Source organism: Oncorhynchus clarkii, chromosome 23, assembly GCF_045791955.1.
Source record: "Oncorhynchus clarkii lewisi isolate Uvic-CL-2024 chromosome 23, UVic_Ocla_1.0, whole genome shotgun sequence".
NCBI lineage: Eukaryota > Metazoa > Chordata > Actinopteri > Salmoniformes > Salmonidae > Oncorhynchus > Oncorhynchus clarkii.
The window spans coordinates 544,232-565,400 of record NC_092169.1 but is presented as its reverse complement, the minus strand read 5'-3'; the positions used below and the strand labels follow the sequence as shown (position 1 = coordinate 565,400).

General features: G+C 40.6%; 1 protein-coding gene across 1 annotated transcript; it reads right to left on the bottom strand.

Annotated features, from left to right (window-relative positions):
• Positions 1 to 13,670: 13,670 nt before the first annotated feature.
• On the bottom strand, positions 13,671 to 20,441 carry LOC139381916 (dorsal root ganglia homeobox protein-like). The gene is made up of 6 exons (XM_071125775.1): positions 20,384 to 20,441; positions 19,592 to 19,695; positions 19,052 to 19,153; positions 16,316 to 16,491; positions 15,695 to 15,807; positions 13,671 to 14,077 (listed from the first exon to the last, which is right to left on the bottom strand). Exons 1-6 carry the CDS (start codon positions 20,439 to 20,441, stop codon positions 13,671 to 13,673), a joined length of 960 nt encoding a protein of 319 aa, XP_070981876.1.
• Between the last annotated feature and the right edge of the window lie 728 nt (positions 20,442 to 21,169).

Genomic DNA, 21,169 nt, shown 5'->3' with positions numbered 1-21,169 from the left:
GTAAAACAATGGACTTCTATTGGAGGTATTGTATCGTGTCTTTTCTATATGTATTACATTCCCTAAATCCCGTAACCACATTTCAAAGGTAGGTACAGTCTCCAGTTTCCAAAATTGCAATATGAGCCTTTTGGCTAATAGAGTACAAATAGAGACAGCCTTCCCCTCCTGGTTATTCCCATCAAACATAGCAATCAATGGGTCTGGGGCTATAACTCTATCGAAGGCTTTAGATAAGTAATCCAAAATGAGAGCCCAGTAAGCATGTAACTTAGGACATGTCCAAATAAGTGTGTCAATGTCCCCTCATCCTGCTTGCACCTCTAACACAGTGGTGAGGTGTCCGGGAATATTTTATGCAGTTTCACTTTTGAGTAATGTAACCTGTGTATCACCTTAAACTGTACAAGGTTGTGTCTGGCATTCACTGAACTGTGATTTATATTCCTGAGAGCTTCTACCCAGTCCTCATCTGAGATTTCTGAACTACTGTAAGTTCTTGTTCCCAAGCCTTTTTAATAGTGTCTGTGGATACCTCTATGTGGGCCTGTAGCACATCATACAGTCTAGAGACCGACCCTTTTGAATGGTGTTTGACAAGAATCAGGCTATCTAATGTAGGATTATTTGGCTTAATGCCATACTGTGGGATATGTGTCCTTAAGAAATTCCTGATTTGGAGGTACTGTATCTGAAAAAATGTGTTGTTGGCATGTTGAACTTTCCCTGTAATTGTTGAGATGAAGCTAACTGGCCATCCATTCTCACTCCACTGTGAAAATACCATACCATCCAATGCAGGGTGGAAAGCATGATTCAGGCAAATCGGGCTGTCAATGTATACAGTGGGTGTGTTAAGAAAATACCTCATCTGTTTCCAGATCCTAAGAGTATGACAAATTACTGGATTAGAGTCATAAGTGGCTTTTTTCACATATGATGGACTATTAACAAGTGAGGAACGTTGACAGGAGGCCTGCTCAATCAAAAGCCATGAAGGCATATCATTCTGTTGCATCCCAGGTTAACTTTCCCTCCAGAAAGACACAATGTTCAGATTAGCAGCCCAATAAAACCGTTTAAAGTGAGGAAGGCCAAAGCCCCCCTCTATATTGTAGTTGCATAAATGCTTCTTTGAAATTTTGGCTGCCTTGTTATCCCATAAAAATGGAGTTACTATTGAATCCAGTTTCTTAAAATGGCTTTGTGGTATGAAATTGTGTAGGCATTGGAAGAGGTAAAGAAACCTGGGTAGGACAACCATTTTAATAGCTTTTATATGACCAACCAAGGTGATAGGCAGAGTTTTCCAAAAATCTATATTTTGTTTAAGCTGATACATTTTCATGTCGCAATTCGCTTTCAATAGCTGATCAAGGTCTCTTGTCACTACAATGCCAAGGCTGGTGAACTTGACAATCACTGTTATAAATGGTGTAGATTGCAGAAATTGCATATCCACAGGCCGTGATATCGGCATCAATTCGCTTAATTTTCAGTTTATCTTGTAGCCAGAGAAGGAGCCAAATGTATTTATCAAGTTAAGTAAGGGGGGAATAGAAGTTTTAGGCTTGGATAAAAACAAAAGAACATCGTCTGCATATAGGGAAATTTTGTGTTGCGTGTCTTTTATTTTAACAGAAGCTATATCGGCACATGCCCGAATGCGAGTAGCAAAGGGTTCCATGGCTATAGCGAAGAGAACAGGTGAAATATGGCACCCCTGTCGGCAGCCCTTGAACAGGCTTAATGACTGCGACATTTCCTGATTGGTTACCACGGACGCCATTGGGTGTGCAGAAATAATTCTTATCCAATTAATAAATTCCTTTCCAAACCCGAAATGCTCCAGAACCGACATCATATACTTCCACTCAATCTGATCAAATGCCTTCTCTGTGTCAAGAGCTATTACCACTGCCTCAACTTTATGATCATGATACATTACGTTGAAAATGCATCTCAAATTTTAGTATATATGTCAGCCCGGGATAAAAACCTGTCTGGTCAGGGTGTAGGATGTCAGAAATATTTTTTTTCTATTGGTTTGCCAATATCTTTGTCAACACCTTATTTTCTATGGGGAGTAATGACATCTCTATGGAATCTCTATATTTTGTTATTGTAGCTTCATACAGTGTTTGCGGGAGTTTGGCATTTTCTTTGGATTGTTTAAACATTCGCAACATAAGGAGAGCTAGACTGGCGCCGTACTTCTTATAGAATTCTATTACATATCCTTCGGGCCCGGGTGCCTTGCTGTTTGAAAACGGTGCTATCGCTGTGTTAATTTCCTCTAAAGTTATCCCAGCATCGAGTGCAGCAGCTGCCCCCCTGTCTAGTTTAAGGAGTTCGCATTCAGCGAGAAAGCGCTCCATAGTTTGTGGATCAGTAGCATCGCATTTTGATTGATATAGCTCTGAGTAAAACTGCGAAAAGCATTTATTAATATATTTTACTATTTTACCTTTCTTGTCTTTTATTTTGTGAATAGCTCTAGATGCCTGTACATGCCTTAGCTGTCTTGCTAATAATTTATGTGGTTTGTCACCCAGTTCAAAATAACTTTGTTGCATTCTAGCAAGTAAAGAGCCCACCCGTTTCGAAAGGATGGTATTGTATTCATATTTCAACTTTGCGATCTTTTCAAGGACTGTATTCGAGGAATTCGTCCTTAAAAAGTTATCCTGTTTCCCTAACTCGCTTTCAATTGCTCTCAGCCTAGTATTGGCGCGTTTCTTCCTCTCTGATGTATAAGAAATAATGTAACCTCTAATCACAACCTATAGAGATTCCCAAAGGGTGGAGTCGTCAACATCCCCCATGTCGTTAGCTCAGAAGAAAAAGGCAATCTGCTCCTTCAAATACTGACAAAAAGCCTCATCTTTCAACAGGTATGCGTCTAAGCACCACAGTCGCCGACCTGTAAACATATTGTCGAGTTTCAGCACCATGGACAGAGGAGAGTGGTCTATAATTAGAATAGGTGATGGGTAACCGACGCAGCTGATGAAATTAGTTTGGAGTCCAACAAAAAATAGTCAATTCTGGAATATGATTTATGAACTGATGAAAATAAAGAATAATCCCTATCTGTTGGGTGTGTCAGTCTCCAAATATCAACAATGTTAAGGTTTGTCATCAATGAATTTAGACAGACACTGGCATTTGATTGTTGAAGTGAACTTGATAGCTGTTTACCTAAAAGAGGATCTAACGTACAGTTGAAGTCATCTGCAACAATAACATTTGTATCCAAGATATTTGGTATGGCCTTAAATACCCTTTGAAAAAATAATGGATCATCGAAGTTGGGTCCATATAAATTGACCAAAGTCATGGTTTCGAATTCAGTGTACCAGGTACAATAATATACCGACCATTAGAATCTGAAATCGAGGATGAGTAAACAAAAGGAATGTTTTTCCTTATACGGATTGCTACCCCTCTCACTTTTGCATCAAAGTTAGACTGGTATATCTGACCGATCCAGCCGACTCGTAGCTTGGCCTGAGCGGAGTGTTTAATATGAATTTCTTGAAGAAGCACTATGTCAGCCCCCAGTGATTTAAGATGAAAAAACCTTAGCTCGTTTCACGACATGCCCTAAGCCATTACAGTTCCAGCTGACTATCTTAATTCCACTAGGTCTACTCTGTGCTCGGTCACTATGTTGCATTTCTTATTTTAGAGAAAATTGTTGCTGTCATACAAAGCCCCCAAAAAAACGTTACGCCATGCGGGAGCTTGCCACCTGTATTAATAAATGTGAACATAAAACACAGACCCCATCCCCCCTCCCGTCACTTTACTGAGTGACTTCCACAAACAAAGCACTCCTTGACTAACACACAAACCTTAGGGTGTCTAGACATACAGCTTGAACTAACTCGTTGTCTATAGATGCTCTGCATATAAACTAATTAAATAACACTCTCACATTAGGGGGTCAGTGGTGCTAAAACATGATAGGCTAAACAATGCTATATATAAGCCACAACATCTCACCCATCATATAAGTCCCGATTTCTGATCTTCTGATCGAAAAGACATAGGCAGGACATTCCTGGCCTGTATTTGGCCATTTAGCCGGTTGACCCAGCCGTTCTGATTCCTTAGCCAGGGAACTTGCTGACAAGAACAGATTGGCCTCTTTTGGGTTGTCAAACGTATGTGTTGATCACACGACTGTCACCTTAAAGCGGGCTGGGAAGAGGAATTCATATCGGATGTTGGCAGCCCTGCATTTGTTGTGTAACGGCAGGGTAGCCTAGTGGTTAGAGTGTTGGACTAGTAACAAATCAAATCAAATCAAATTTATTTATATAGCCCTTCGTACATCAGCTGATATCTCAAAGTGCTGTACAGAAACCCAGCTTAAAACCCCAAACAGCAAGCAATGCAGGTGTAGAAGCACGGTGGCTAGGAAAAACTACCTAGAAAGGCCAAAACCTAGGAAGAAACCTAGAGAGGAACCAGGCTATGTGGGGTGGCCAGTCCTCTTCTGGCTGTGCCGGGTGGAAATTATAACAGAACATGGCCAAGATGTTCAAATGTTCATAAATGACCAGCATGGTCGAATAATAATAAGGCAGAACAGTTGAAACTGGAGCAGCAGCACGGCCAGGTGGACTGGGGACAGCAACTGTCCCCATAAGAAACCCTCAGTGGATAAAGAATGCATTTTTACTCCACAACAACCCATCCCAGTAAAAGATTAGGTAAACAGGGAAGAAGAAGAGGCAATTATTTCCAATAACAATCTACTCACCTCAGACCAACTTCCCAACAACAATTCCGGCCATTTGAAAAAGAGACTCGTCCAGCCATGGCTCCCATTGCAGATGAAAAACTTTCAGATAATAAAGCTAAATCAACTGTAACCAGCAATAAGGAAAATATTACATTTGCTGACCCTGGAATTCTAGAAAACGCCATAGTTACAAAATCTGTTAGGGATAGGGTCCAGTTTCCTGATTTTCATCCTGATTGATGTGCCCAAAGTAAACTGCCTGTTACTCAGGCCCAGAAGCCAGGATATACATATAATTGGTAGCATTAGATAGAAAGTTTCTAAAAGTGGTAAAATAGTGTTTCTAAAACTGGTAAAATAATGTCTGAGACTATCAGAATTGATATGGCAGGTGAAAATCCTAAGGAAAACCATCCGGAATTAGTTTTTTTTTTAGGTTCCAGGCTCTTACAATGGAAAGCTATGTGTCCTATGTAATAGGGTGGGTCACATGTAATATTGCAATTCCTATGGCTTCCACTAGATTTCAACAGTCTTTATTCAAGGTTTCAGGCTTGTTTTTTGAAAAACAAGCAAGAATTTTGAGTTTTGGTGAAGAGAGCAGCGGAACAATATTAGTCTTTTGGCGCGCGAGGGAGGTGGGCGGGCTTTTACTAATTTTGCTTTCCTATTGAACATACTACTTTCGGTATGAAATATTATAGTTTATTTACATTTTACATTTTAGTAAAGCCTTTTGTAAATTGGACAACGCAGTTGGATTAACAAGAATTTAAGGTTTTAAATTATATGATACTTGTATGTTCATGAATGTTTAATATTATGATTATTTATTTGAACTGCGCACCCTCCAATTTCACCGGATGTTGTCGGGTTGGGGTCCCGCTAGCGTCCCTAAGAAGTTCTACAGAGATGTCATGGAGTAGATTTTCCCTCTGAGACTGATCTCTCCCATGCAATGGAGGATCCTCCTGTGAATAATTATTGTTCCTCACAGGCTTTTCATAGTTTTCAGGATCTTTCTTCGTGTTTTCAGGTGGACCTCTAGCTTGCTTGCTCTCAACGTTTGCCTCTGGCAGCTGTGTTTGCTGTCGAAATGGATGCTCAGCAGAGGTCAAACCGGTTAAAAATAAATAGTTGGATGAAACTCAACATCCCCTCTCCTCTTTAAACATGGCATGACTGCAATAAATCCAACTACTAAAATAACAACCCTCCTACTAATGAAACCATCTGCAAAGCTGACCTTGCATCAGTGGAAATGACAAAGAGCAGTGTCGTTCAAGGTGGCAATGAAATAAGTGTTCAAGATGGCCAAGTGGAGAATTTACACATAGACAGTAGTTGCAATCCATGTTGTATCAGGAACAAGTGAGATTGACAGCCACAAACTACTGAAAGTCATTCCGTTACTAAACATGTTTCTTCAGGAGCAGAGAAACCCACTGGTGACAATAATGTTGACATCGATAGTACAGCTATCCATGTTGTGTCAGGGGTGAGTCAGAACAACAATGTGGAAACAACAGCAAAAGAGAGAGAAAATAACCCAGCCATTCCAACAAGAGAAAAAGTGTCTTCTAAACCAGAGGTGAAATCAAGAGAGAACTTGCTGCCTTCTGTCCCTACTGCATCACAGACTACGCCAGACTAAGGGTGATCTCTACAGAAGAAGGTTCCCCTCCTAACATGGACAGTCCAAGCAGAAAGGATGGATATTTTCAGATAATACAGACTTGATGAATAGATGTCCAGTCTTTACGACTGAATAGCAAGACCACCCAGTGGCAGTGATGTCCGCGAAAGATGCTTTAGCTGTGAAAGAAGGAGGCTAAGATAGTAGTGTTCTCTTGCATGGAGCAGGAACAGAGAAAGACAGGGATGTTCAGACTGAGGGAAAAAGACAAACAGGCAATCTCATTCAACAAGGCCAAAACTACGGAGTTCACAGAGATAACAGATATGCCACTGTGCCACAACCAGAAAATGCAACCATTTCAGAAACCAGACTAGAAACCCCTTGTTCTCTCACCAACGACCCAACCCATCCATGTCGACATGCCTGGAAAAGACCGCTTCTCCCCTTTTAGTAAGGCAACTCGATATATGGAGAAAACACATGCAACACAGGCCTCTCTGGGAGAGATATATAGCATGGAGAAGAGAGAGCATGATAGGTGAGAGAGAGACAGGGAAAGGAAGAAGGAAAAAAGAGTAGAGGAATATGAGACAGAGGAGCAGAGGAAAGTCGAGGAGAGGAAGATGAGACAGAGGGACGAGCAGAAAAAAGAGGAGGAGAGGAAGATGAGACAGTGGAAGGAGGAGAGGAAAAAGGAGGAGAGGAAGGCTAAACAGAGAGAGGAGTAGAGGAGAATGAGAAAGAAAGTGGAGGAGAGGAGAGAGCAACAGCAACAGAGAGAAGAGAAGAAAGATGAGAAGAGGAATGTGAGACAGATAAATGAGGAGAGTATGGCGAAGGAGGAGAGGAGAAAGGAGGAGAGGAGAGAGAAACAGTGACAGAAAGAGGAGGAGAAGAAAGAGGAAGATAAGAGGCAAAACAGTGGGAAGAGGAGGATTGGAAAGAGGAGCAGAGGATAGAGCAACAGTGACAGAAAGAGGGAAAAAAAGAGGAGGGGAGTAAGGTAAGACAGAAAGAGGAGGAGAAGGGCGAGGATCGGAGAAGGGCGAGACAACGTGAAGAGGAGAAGATGGCGAGACAGGAAGAGGAAGAGAGAAAAGAGGAGGAGAGAAAAGAGCTACACCAGCAGAGAGAGGTGGAGAAGAAAGAGGAGAAGAAGAGAGAGCAACAGACAAGACCTTCTTTGACAAGGAGAAGGGGATGTACATCCAGCTGAATGTCCACCAACCAGGCCAGGTAGGCTCCCTGTCTCAGACCCAGCCACAGAGTTATCCCCAGTCCCTTCCCGAAGCCTCATAGACCCAACCCCAACCCAAAATGTTTCCCCCATTGATAGCATTTAGATGCAAAAATAGAGATTTCACAGAAGCTCAATATATATTTTTAAAACATGAGTGATGCGGCTGTATATGTGACTTATTTAAGATCTTTGTCTGCTGTAATTGACTGTTTTGTTTTCATTAGAAAATGTTTTTCTTCTTAGATTTTTTTTGTAAAGTTTGTTTTATATTCCTGATGTTGATATATATTTTATATTCCTGATGTTGTAGTTTTGTAGTGGAAGTATGAATTAGACGAAGGATATCTTTATGACTGTTTTACAGAAATGTTTATCATTCTATTTCTTATTTTTTTTACTGTGAATAAATGCTGTCTGCAACATTTTTGTGGAGAAATACGTCATGGTCACCTACAACTTTTGCTAATATTAGTGAATGGTGAAGAAGTATACAATACAATGGATTTCTACAGTATTTAACAGTTTTAGTGCTGCTAGTAATTTTAGGGATGAAGTTCAACAGAATGTACAAGCTGAAATGTCTATCATAGTGAACACAAAACTATTTATGCAAATATGCAACCACATTGTGTGGATGTGAAAAAAGCTGATTTGAATCTTGCCGTTTGGTAGATTTGATTTCACTAAATAGATCAACATTTCTGCAATGAGAACGGTGTACAGGGTTTTTCTCTTACTGTGAGTAATATAGTGTGAGACGGACTTTTGCAGACAAAATAAAAAATACTTGACTCTATTAACTTTCTTTGTCAGTATTTTGGGTGTCTTTCAGAAGCACTTTGTAAATAAGCAAATATTAAAGACAAAATCTAAACAAAATATGTGTTGTTGGTTGGTATTGCTCTTGTTGTTGACATAATTGGTTGTCTATTCACTGTTGATGGACTCAGCAGCTGACTAAGATACCACCTAGTGGACGTGATCAGTATGTAACCATGATCCTCCTCTCTCCTCCCCTCCTTCAGGAAAGAACGGACCCTTATTTTAAATTTTCCCCTAAGATTACATAGCCAAATCTAACTGCCTGTAGCTCAGGACCTGAAGCAAGATCCTTGTATGAAATTGCAACAAGCGGTTCTGTGAAAATTGAATATAATCAGAAGCCACTGCCAGATTTCAAGATAGGGCTGCGCTCAGAGTTTATTGCCTTGGAATATCGAGCTGTTAAGACACTGTTGCCCTTTGCAACCACATACCTATGTGAGAGTGGAAACTAAATACAGGCACAGACTGTGTGTGGAAAATGATTTAAGACTGAGACTCTCCCCAATACTACCCAACATTGCAGTGTTATGTGCATCCTTTCAAGCACACCCTTCTCATTAACCTGTGGTGAGTTATTCACCATTTTAATATAAAGGTATTAATATATGGCTAAACAAAGCTCAAAGTTATTGATTATATTATTATTTGTGCCCCGGTCCTATAAGAGCTCTTTGTCATTTCCCATGAGCCGGGTTGTGACAAAAACTCACACTCATTCTTATGTTTAATAAATGTATCGTATAGTGTGTCTGGCAGGCTTGATGGCAAAAAACAACATTTCAGAGTACGCTGACCCTGGTGCTAGAAGGTATACGCAGCTGGAGGTTGAATGTTTGAAGGGGTACGGCACTATAAAAAGTTTGGCAACCACTGCTGTAGAGGATTCGGTGTCCAGACCCTCCATAATCACACTTTTTGGTCTGTTTTAATACACTGTCCTACTATATGGCCTGCAAAACGCTTCAGTCATTTCTTATAGTGCATTTATGTATGCATCCCTAAATCTGTGAGAAAGCTGGAATTCACTCCATCAGTTATCACTGATTAAATTAACCCTACCGAGATGCACCCTAAAAGGCTTTATTAAGTTCTCAGACTTTGGTCAATTCTATAGAGGGTGAAAACAAATCTGAAGCCTAAGCTACAAATTACAAGTCCTTGCAATAAATGTGAAATATTTATTTTTATTTTGTATTGAACCTTTATTTAGGACCTATTTTACAAGCCAACAACAAAATATATGTATTTTTCAATGGGATACACCAAATTAAATAAAGGATAAATAAATCTAATATTATTTGGGTCTGATACACGCATATGAGGCAGGAGTCTGGTCCAGAGCAGAGAGCAGGTCCTGGTCCTCTCCATGCTGAGTCAGATGCCTTCCTGTGGTTGTGTTGCTGTCAGGAGCCTATTGTTACAGCTGGCAGACATCTGACTGACAAATGCATTATTCTCTGCTGAGTTAAAATATGCTGCTGGTATACCTTCATCAGAGTTGAGTATAACCGATTCTAATTGATTGGCTTATCTATCATCTCTGAAGCAGGAATTAAAAGCAGTAATAATGACAGTGGAATTTCAGTCTCTTCTCTGACCTTAACGGGTTGCATTACTGCCTGGTATGGCAACTGCTTGGTCTCCGACCGCAAGGCACCACAGATGGTAGTGCGTACGGCCCAATACATCACCGGGGCCAACCTTCCTGCCATCCAGGACCTCTATACCAGGCGGTGTCAGAGGAAGGCCCTAAAAATGGTCAAAAACTCCAGTCATCCTAGTCATAGACTGTCCTCTCTGCTACCGCACGACAAGCGGTACTGGAGCGCCAAGTCTAGGTCCAAGAGGCTCCTGAATATCTAATCAAATGGCACCCCCCCTCTTCTGCGCTGCTGCTACTCTCTGTTATTACATATGCATAGTGAGTTTAACTATGTACATATTACCTCACTTACCTCGACACAGGTGCCCCTCCACATTGACTCTGTACCTGTACCCCCTGCATATTGCCCCGCTATTCTTATTTACTGCTGCTCTTTAATTATTTGTTATTCTTATCTCTTAATTTTCTTAAAACCACATTGTTGGTTAGTATGTATTTCACTGTAAGGTCTACACCTGTTGTATTTGGTGCATGTGACAAATAACATTTGATTTGTTTTGAACGCTGTCTGCACTGTTTCTCTCTGCCGCTGGGTAGAAGTTAGCTCTTAGGCACAGATCTAGGACCATCTTTAATACCCTTCCCCAAATCCCTGACCATTAGGGATGGAAAACATAAAACTGACCTCTGATGAGGAGTGTCCAGGTTTGACCTCATCCTGCTGGTTGTCTCTTAGTGTGAAGTGCCCCTGGTCCAGGACATCTCTCTCTCTTTCTGTATCTCAGCATAATGTTTTCATTACTGCTACAATAGAAGCCCATTAACATGGCTGTGTAGAACAGAGTAGAATGCCTGGCCTCTGTATTCATTCTGTCAGTTTGTGTTTCCGGCTGCGCTCCAGTTCATTTATTATAACAACGCTCCACAAACTGCTGCAGGACTTGTTTTAGGTGACAGAATTATCACAGATGCCACATGCACAGCGGGGATGTCAACAGCAACTTGACTTGTTTCTGGCACATTAAAGCAGTGAATTATGAGTGCTATACAGAACTTATGATGATCGGAAAACCGTTACAAGACCGGAATCCTTTTTTTTTATGATTCAATTCCAAAACCACTGTATTCAATTTGGAGGGATTTAAATGGTTTGTCTGAATCTTTTGTGAGTTTTAGACCGTATGTCAATGTCAGCCACATGATATAATAAATGTTCCATTTTCGGAAGCAGTGTACATTTGTTATAATAAGTATTGGTATAATAAGTACGCATAATATAACCATTGTTATAATAAGTTTACACAATATTATAATTTGCTGCTATGTCATTTTTCAAACACATACATTTACATATTACCATTGTATGATATGATTAATCAAGTCATCCTTGATTGGGCTTGATTGGATAGTAGATATTTTGAACAATATGTGCTACAATGACTGGAGTAATGCAAAAATACAAATAAACTCGCCTGTCCTTACTGTATAAATCTGGCCAGCATGGCAATGTTACATGAGTTACATTGCTACTTAGTTTAGATTGGAAAACACAATCACTGGTCTAAAGTTTTGATTAGAAGCATCACAATTGTATACACATTTTAGAGTATAATAATGCACACTCAACAAAATACATGCATGGATCTTTGTTTCATATGAGGTTTTACTTGTTTTGTTTTGTTTACAAAGTGTAAAACAAAATAAGCCAGAGAGAATTCTTGCTCATACAAACACATTAACAATATAACTCAATGACTCAAAGATTCAATTAAATCTTCACTTTATTAATATATATGAACTATGCACAGCATGCAGTCGATTTCAGTGTGAAAGACAAGAGAGAAAGAGAGAGAGATGAAAGAAAGATACAGGGGGAAATAGAGAGAGGGATAGAAAGGGAGATACAGAATAAGAGGAGAGAGAGGAATAGAGAGAGAAAATAAAAGTGTGAGTGCTCCATCCTGGCCTTCTGACATTATCTCCCTCCTCCATGTCACCAGGGTGTCTCCTTCATAATTAATTATTAACCCAGTACTTTGTGGTAATACACAATTCACCATCAATTATTAATGCTATTTTGTGTGTAGTTTGCTTAATTGTGTTATTGACTAACAAAGTGATTTCCTGAAAAGGACGCAAATTGAATCAGACTAAGTTCTGGTCTCTATGTGCTCTCTCTCGCTGCGGTTAAATATTCTCAATCTGATCTGGGGAAAAGTAAAAAATAAAATAAATAAATAAAAGGATTCATTAATTAATTAATAAGCAATTGCTGATGAACCATGAAGGAGGCTCTGGGTATTTAAAAAAATGTTTTGTAAATATACATTTAGGCATGAATAATTAGCATGTATCATGTTCAATGGGTTATTGAAACCTGGCGATGCATCTCATGAGAGAGTGAGAGAGAGAGAGAGGGGAAGGCATGTGAGAGAGAGGGAGAGAGAGAGGGGGAGGCATGTGAGAGAGAGGGAGAGAGAGAGGGGGAGCCATGTGAGAGAGAGGGAGAGGTGGAGAAGGCTAGAGAGAGGCAGTAAGAGACAGAGAGTGAGAGAGGGAGAGAGAAAAGAAAAGCAGTGAGTGGCGTTGGCGTTCCTAAAAGTAAATAAATAATAAGAACAATGATCGCTCTCGTCTCTCCAGCTTTAAGGGAAGCTGATGAATAATGGATAGGAGCAGATGGCTGTGGCGGGAGGCAACTGGAGAGAATACATCTTTAATTGTTTTAGACAACAGGACTAAAGTGATCTGGGTTCGGCTAACGCTATTAACACTACAGAAGTGCTAACAGACTGAATAAATATTAGCAACAGCCCTGATATCGACACAACTGTTGTATCATATATATTAGCCAAGGGACAGCGAAGCAACATCAGCTTCAACTGATGTGAAAATGTATATGTTGATTCATGTGCACTGTCTCTATCAGTTAAACAAGATAAATAAATAATTAGTTGCAGTTCTCTCTGGTAGCTAGCCTAAAAACCTGAACAATAAATGACCATAGCTCCAGTGAAACAACGGAATCGTCAATATTTCACATTGTGTTTTACATGTGGTCAAAAGAACACAAACATAATATGTTACATTGTCTGGTGACGTTCTGTAACACAATACTCTAATAATACACAAGGAGGAGTGTGTAGCCAAGGTGAGAGAGAAAGAGAAATGCCTCAGTTTCACATCAGCCAGGGTCTCTGTTCACACACGCACACACACAAGCACACGCACACAAACACACACATACACAAACACACACACAATGTATTCAAGTTATCCCTTACAAAGAGCCCATATAGAGTCCATTATAAAGGTTCAGCAACAGCCCACGGCATTCAGCAATATTCACCCACAATAAATAAATCACAATCAAATAAATATCTTGATAGTTAAATCCATATAGTATGATATCTGGGCACCCACTCCTCACCCTGTTACAGTAGGAATAGGTCCATATTTGTGCTTTAGGCGGAGTAGGGAGAGGGAAAGTGGTCATAACAACAGGCACAGTCACACTACAGGAGTTAAAGTCCCAGTCCGTACGTCTGTCTGTACATCCTCACTGTCCGTACGTCTGTTTCCTCTTGGCAGCGAACACAGACACACACACTCACTTTTTCTCCAGTGGTTCCTTGGGGCAGAGGGGGTGCATGTCAGACCCTCTACCCTGAGTCGGGGCCTTGGAGCCTGGGCTGAGAGTAAGTCCGCCCCCTGCTCCTCCCCCTACGGCTTCAGAAACACCAGACACTGATCCAGATATGACTCCCAGGGCAGGTTCCATCCTGGGCCTTTTCAACCCATCCCCGGATACCCCGACTCTGGGCAGGCCTCCTACTCCAGCGCCATGCCCATGGCCATTCCCCAGCAGGTTGGCTGACTGCAGGACGGCCTCGGAGTGCTCACGGGCCTTCATCCGCAGGGTTGCCACGCTGGCTGTACGGTTACCCTGACAACCGTAGGGGGGCAAGAAGGACAGGCCCATGGGATCAGGAACACAGCAAGAGCACAGACCACCTCCTGGTTATACACACACACACACACACACACACACACACACATAAATAAACACACAGGTCTGGGTCAGGAAATTGTTTTAGGGTTTCTTACAAATACAGTAGGGTATGTCTATCATTACCACCACCATCATCATCATCACCATCACCTGCCTCCTTCTCTCCTCTTATCAACTGTTAAGGTTACTACCAGCTTCTCTCCGTCGATCTACGTGCAGATATATATATACACTATATATACACAACAATGTGGACACCCCTTCATATTTGTGGATTCAGCTATTTCAGCCACACCCGTTGCTGACAGGTGTATAAAATCTAGCACACAGCCATGTAATCTCCATAGACAAACATTGGCAGGATAATGGTCTTACTGAATAGCTCAGTGACTTTCAACGTGGCATTGTCAAAAGATACCACCTTTCAAACAAGTCAGTGCGTCAAATTTCTGCCTAGCTAGAACTGTGCCGGTCAACTTTAAGTGCTGTTATTGTGAAGCAGAAACATCTAGAAGCAACAATGGCTGAGCTGCGAAGTGGTAGGCCACACAAGCTCAAGGAACGGGACCGCCAAGTGCTGCATAACTTGTAGAAATCGGCTGTCCTCAGTTGCAACACTCACTACCAAGTTCCAAACTGCCTCTTGAAACAATGTAAGCACAATAACTGTTCGTCTGAAGCTTCATGAAATGGGTTTCCATGGCCGAGCAGCCTCACATAAGCCTAAGATCACCATGCGCAATGACAAGCGTCGGCTTGATTGGACTCACACTTCACCATCTGGCAGTTCGACGGATTAATCTGGGTTTGGCGGATGCCAGGAGAACGCTACCTGCCGAATGCATAGTGGCAACTGTAAAGTTTGGTGGAGGAGGAATAATGTTCTGGAGCTGTTTTTCATGGTTCGGGCTAGGCCCCTTAGTTCCAGTGAAGGGAAATCTTAACGCTTCATCATACAATACAACAATTCTAGATGATTCTGTACTTCCAACTTTGTGGCAACAGTTTTGGGAAGGCCCTTTCCTGTTCCAGCATGACAATTCAACCGTGCACAAAGCGAGGACTGCCCATTATTTTGGAATGAGATGTTCAACGAACAGGTGTCCACATACTTTTGGTCATATATTATGTATTATATTGACGGTTTAGTGTAAAACATTATCCCAGTTTGATATGCTGCTTGTGTATTCATTCCAATATCGGCTCAAAATAGAGTGTCGTCGTGTTTAGTTCACAGAGAAAAAAGCACGTCTAGCTAGTTGGCTACATTAGGTTCTACCATTTCACAATAGCCTGGAATAGCCAGTTATTACTTCGAAACAAACTCGTTTTTTGGGTGGATTCTTGTTGTTTGGTTTACTGTTTGAACAGTTGCTGAGATTACATTTGGTTATCAATGCAAAATACACTACTTTGATGAATAGCCTATATAGCCCATAGATCAGATCAAGGAATCAAGCGACAACACTGCACCCACAGCTGCGGAAGGAATGATATGGAGCATCTCAAATTTCAGGTAGTACAAAAGTATGTTGAATGCCGCAGCGTATATAAAAGGAGCTGCCCATTTTGTGATGAAACACAACAATGCAACACTGTGCTACGTTCTGAATCTTGCGTACCCTTCATTGTGGCAACATGCGACAGCGCCTGGGCATAGGTGGCTGAGTTTAGGAGGGTCCCTGGTAGACAGGATGGGAAGAACGGCCCACCAGAACCTACTGCTCGGTTTATACTGGGGGGAGAGAGAGGTTTGAGGTTAGTTTAAAATGACTCAGAGCAGAGATAAGAGATTATGGTTATCCTGCAACTGAAAGAAAGTGAAGAGGAGTGAGGAGGAGAGAGCAGGGGAAGATGAGTGGGTTACCATTTGTGGTGAATTAATCATGTGTGGAAGGTCCGATGTAAACAACAAGCAAATAAATGTGATCTGCAATTTCAGCACCATGGACAGCTGCACACTCAGACTCCTGTGATCTGTTGTTCAGCACCAAGTAACAGTGGACAGCTGCCATGAGGTACAGATGCAACATTACAGGGAGAGTGAGATTTCATCAACATGGACAGTGGCTAAATAAGAATCCCCAAATTCAGGCATTCAATACCCCATGATAGTGAACAGTGTCAACGTCACCGGCCACTGGTAAAAACTTGTAATGGGAGAAGAGGCCTAACTCTGAAGGGGAACACTCCACAGAAACTCATCTCTGTCCCCATCTATGTCCCAATCCCTGTTCTCTCACCTCTGCTGCATCTCCAGAGGTTCCTTCTGTTTCCTGCTCTGGTCCACAGGAGACTGGGAGTTCAGACTCCTGGACGGAGGAGTGCCTCCCTCGTTAATCTGCTCCTTACCTCCGTCGGGGTCTGTACTCCCTCTCTGAGTCTTCCTCCACTTGGCCCTACGATTCTGGAACCACACCTATACAGGAGGAGAGGAGGAAAAAACGAAATGTTGCTCTCTCCTTTGTGCAATTTAAAGTAGTCTAATGAATACCTGCTTTTGTATGTTGACGTGTTGTATAGTCTCATCGAGATAAAATCAATTTTCAAAAGAGACCCAGGAGTGGAAGGTATGATACAGTCGGTCAGAAAATGGACAGATTTCATGAATCATGTCTCTGCACTGAAATATGGTGATTTAAATATCTTATTATCCAATGTATAAAAAAAATGCATGTGTGTGTGTGTGTTGGACTAAAGCTCTCTGCCTGAATGACTTTGCACTGCAACTTCTCCCAAACTTCACCCACCCATAGTCTCCAGCCCGATACATACTGCCAACTACTATATCCTAATTGAATGAAGGTCATTTCCTATAACAACATTTAATTGAGCAATTTTTCATTATCATATTTTAATGACTTCCCAATAACAGTCGGGTGCCTGAGTGAGAGAACTGTGATTAAGTCGTTTATTCCCCTATTTAGTGATTGTTTGACAACATCAGATTCGATTAAGACTGCGCTCGCGCACGCATTAATCATGATGTGTGTGAATGGAATGGGTTGGACGGGAGTGCGAATCGGAACGACTGCATGCAACCTGCACACGGGACAGAACAGTCACTATTGTGTGACGAGCCGAGGTACAATGATGTCAGCATCCAAACAAAACAAATCGCATTCAGTCGATATAAAAGAAAAGGACAACAGTTTGGTTTAGTGACAGGACAACAATATGGCGGCTTGCTGTCATTGTGAGACTACTATCTCACCCCTGCACCTTACAGCACCTTACAGCTAAGAGTCGTGATCCCATCCCTCTGAATGGCCGGTAATTGCTACATTAATCTCCATTTGGCTGCTGCTTTAAGGAGGGGGGAAATCCATTGACATGCACATAAAGACAAGCCATCCAACACTACAACAGAAAGGACATTTATTTTCTAATAATAATGTCCCTGTATGCTGCATCCGATTCATGTTCAGATTTAATAATAAGAATGCTGTAATCGGATTAGAACAGAATAATTTGTTTACAATCCCTAATTTACAGCTCGGGATTCTATTATGCAGCGCGCTGTCGGCTTTAAGCGATAGTAAGATGACCCAGGGGAAGCAAAGCCTAACTATTATATTTCCTACAATTAGATCTGCGCTCACAACAAACCCCAAAAGCAAATCAGGAATGCATGGAATTACATACAGGACACACTGAATTAAATTACAACTGAACAAGTTTATAACCACGCATATGTGGAGGGCAGGGGCAGAATATAAATGGACACATTTTTAAATAATGTTAAGGTGTGTTTGTGTATGTGCGTGTGTGTGGCTGCGAGCGTGCACATCCTTAATGCTGTCTTAAAATGTTTATCTACTGCTGTCTTTAAAAGCATCACTTATGCATCTTTTTTTACGAGCCATGGAAATGGACACACATGGATGATGTCTTTTTTGTTAGCCTTTGAGATGTCGACAAATTAGTGAAGAACATTATCGCTGGTTAGTTATGAATGACCGATTAATCAACTTAATCTCATATTCACCAATATGTTGATGTTATTAAAACGTCTTAAATGTAACTAAATGTAATCGAAAATGTAATCTACTTAATCCCCAAAAGTAATAATTTATCATGAGAGGGCCATAAACAATAACTAGTAATGCTGCATACTCCAAGAAAGGTTAAAATCTCTCCTTTCTGGTAAAAAATAGTTATACATTGCCAGTGTGTAGTCACTTTTGGGGATACAAACTCAAGTACACAGTACATATTTGATAAAAATATGAAAATATGAAATATTTTATGATGTATTTCCTATTCAACAAAACTGTACGAATAAGACTTCAAATGACTTATTTATGTTCTAAATATAATATAATACATTTATAAAATGATTAACTATAATTTCACCTTCCAAAAAACTGTAAAATACATATTTGTATATTTATTGTTAGAGAAAAAGTATTTCTTGATCAAAACATCTACCCCCATAGCTGTGAACATCTCACAGAGCTCTAGCTTGTCTTCCTGAACTCGGTAGCAACTCACCTTTCAGCTCATATTAATCTTGTCCATCTATGACAAACAGAAAGTGTATTTTGTTTAAAATCTAGTATTATTTTAGATTACTGGCCATACATCGATCTCTGAATGTGCTACAGAAACGCAATCACTCTCTTCCACTGCATTATGATGAAAGGTTTAGAGGCATATGTGTTAATAGTGGCTGTGACATAGGGTTCAGCCTGGAGTTGATGGACAGTTAAATGGTAGGAGGAACATCCCAGCTTCAAGTGGTGTCAGATTTCACATCCTGCTATACACCATATATATGTGTCTGTGAGAATCACGGCTACTGCTCTATGCAAGCCATTCCAATTTATGGTGTCCACAGATTGATTTATAAGTGAAAATGTCGGTCGGAACTGGTACCAGAACCATGCAGGTCCCCAAAACAGGGGACTTTAGATCGAAGTGGATACATTATTAAGGCGTATCAAGACAATGACAGAGTGCCTTGTGTGTGTGCTCACCTGGACACGTGCCTCAGTCAGGTTAATCTTCATGGCCAGTTCCTCGCGTGTGAAAACATCGGGGTAGTGAGTCTGCGTGAACACAGCCTCCAAAGCCTCCAACTGAGAAAGGGGAAAATTGAATATGCTGTTTTAATGTTATGCGAGTTTATTATTCATATTCATAATACTACACACAATTGTATATTTTGGTGTGATGGTTTTTTGAACGAAATCTACAATATCTACAAAATGTCTGTTTTTGTAAGTAGTCTAGCCTACTTTTAGAGGCAAAAGATGACTAGCCTAACTAGGCAAAATGCTAACAAAATGCTATTAACTAAAATAACTGAAAGCAATAAGGAAGTGATACATTTTATTTTTATGGTGGAAATAATGTTAAGCATCATCATAATAATCGTTATCAACATTATTATGGAAAATTAAATGTGTGTAGCCTAGCTAGCTTGACACATGGTTTTGTTCACACATTTCGTTATAACAATGTAGTCTACAGAGTTACATTTCTAAGCAGTCCAGAGTTTTATAATTGGTTGCTACCTGTTGCAGTGTAAATGTTGTTCTATTTCTACGCTGTTTTCTCCGCAGAAAGCCGTCATCAAAATCACCTGCTGACGAATGGTTGGCAAACCCGTTGGTGTTCACTGGAAACATAACAACATCATCTAAGAAATGTTCCAATAAAAATACTTGTCGGTATAAACAAATGTAATATATTTTTGTTTGTTTGCACTTAAAACCTGACGTGGACACACTTAAATTAACAAAATACTAATTAAGCAGTTGTTTATTTTTAGGATGTGAGTAAATAGGATGGCCCATTGAAACGAACTATGATCTAGTGTATTCATGTTATTAGAGCCATGAAAACATTGATGTCCCGGTCTGAGAGACACTAAAACATGTGGCTGCAGACGGGACAACACACCTGCCTCAGCCCCGGGGCTATATATATATATACATACACACACGCACACACGCACACACACACACACACAAACACACACACACACACACACACACACACACACACACACACACACACACACACACACACACACACACACTTTATTTACCACGTTGAAATATATACAAATATGTTTTTCAGATGATTGCAGAGTCATACAACTTAAACCACTCTTCTTACAGCCTATTCAGGGGTAGCATTCGGCTACAGATATTTAAACTTGATTGCAAAGATAGAGAAGTTATAGACTGAAGTAGTTATAAGCCTGCTTTTCCCAGATAAAACCACTGTCAACACGTTCTAGCTTATCTATGGCGACTCAGCCAAAAGTTGCTGCATTTTAGTCTATAGTTTAGCTTACTTACATGTATTAGTCCGACAACATTCTCCATCCAGCTGAGGGGGACAGTGGAAGTAAAACATTATGGTTTTCTAGGTGGCTTCGTTTATCTGTGGTTCTGTGTGGACAAGAGCCCGATGTCATGGAGAAATCTGAAAATAAACCAAATAATTTCAGTTGCAGATCAGATAATTGTATGGGTATTTGACATTAGTCAAACGGCGTAATCAGTGAAATTATTATAGTGTTGATATTACAAATGACAAAGTAGATCAACTAAAGAAACTCCACAAAACTCCCTGCTCTTCACTCAAATAAACCAACTATAAAAATAAGTAAACAAACCATGCCATTAGGCTATAAAACATTGGAATAAAACATCACATAACAAGAAAGCCTTGTGCTCACTCCAAAGTTATTTGCTGAGAATAATCTTCATCAATATAGTCCATTAGGATAAGACAGGGCAGCATTCACCAAATGTTTTAAAGAGACAAATCAGAAATAATGCCCAGTTGCCTCTTGCAATAAAAGTAATATCAATTATTGTAAATTATATAATTAAGATGTAGCCTATCTATAATAGAAAATGGTAGATAGGCCTATCTGATAGATATTCCCGTTGTCTGATATACCTGCTGAGTATTTGTCTTGCGCTGGTCCAGGGAGCGAGGAGGAGAGGATGCTGAGAGGGCGCGATAAGTTTCCTGTTTGTCTCAGGAACCGGCAGTTCCAGTTCCAGTCACAGTCTCTCTCTCTGTCCCACTATCTCTACAACCTCTATCACTCTCGTTATTACTCACTCCCCTCT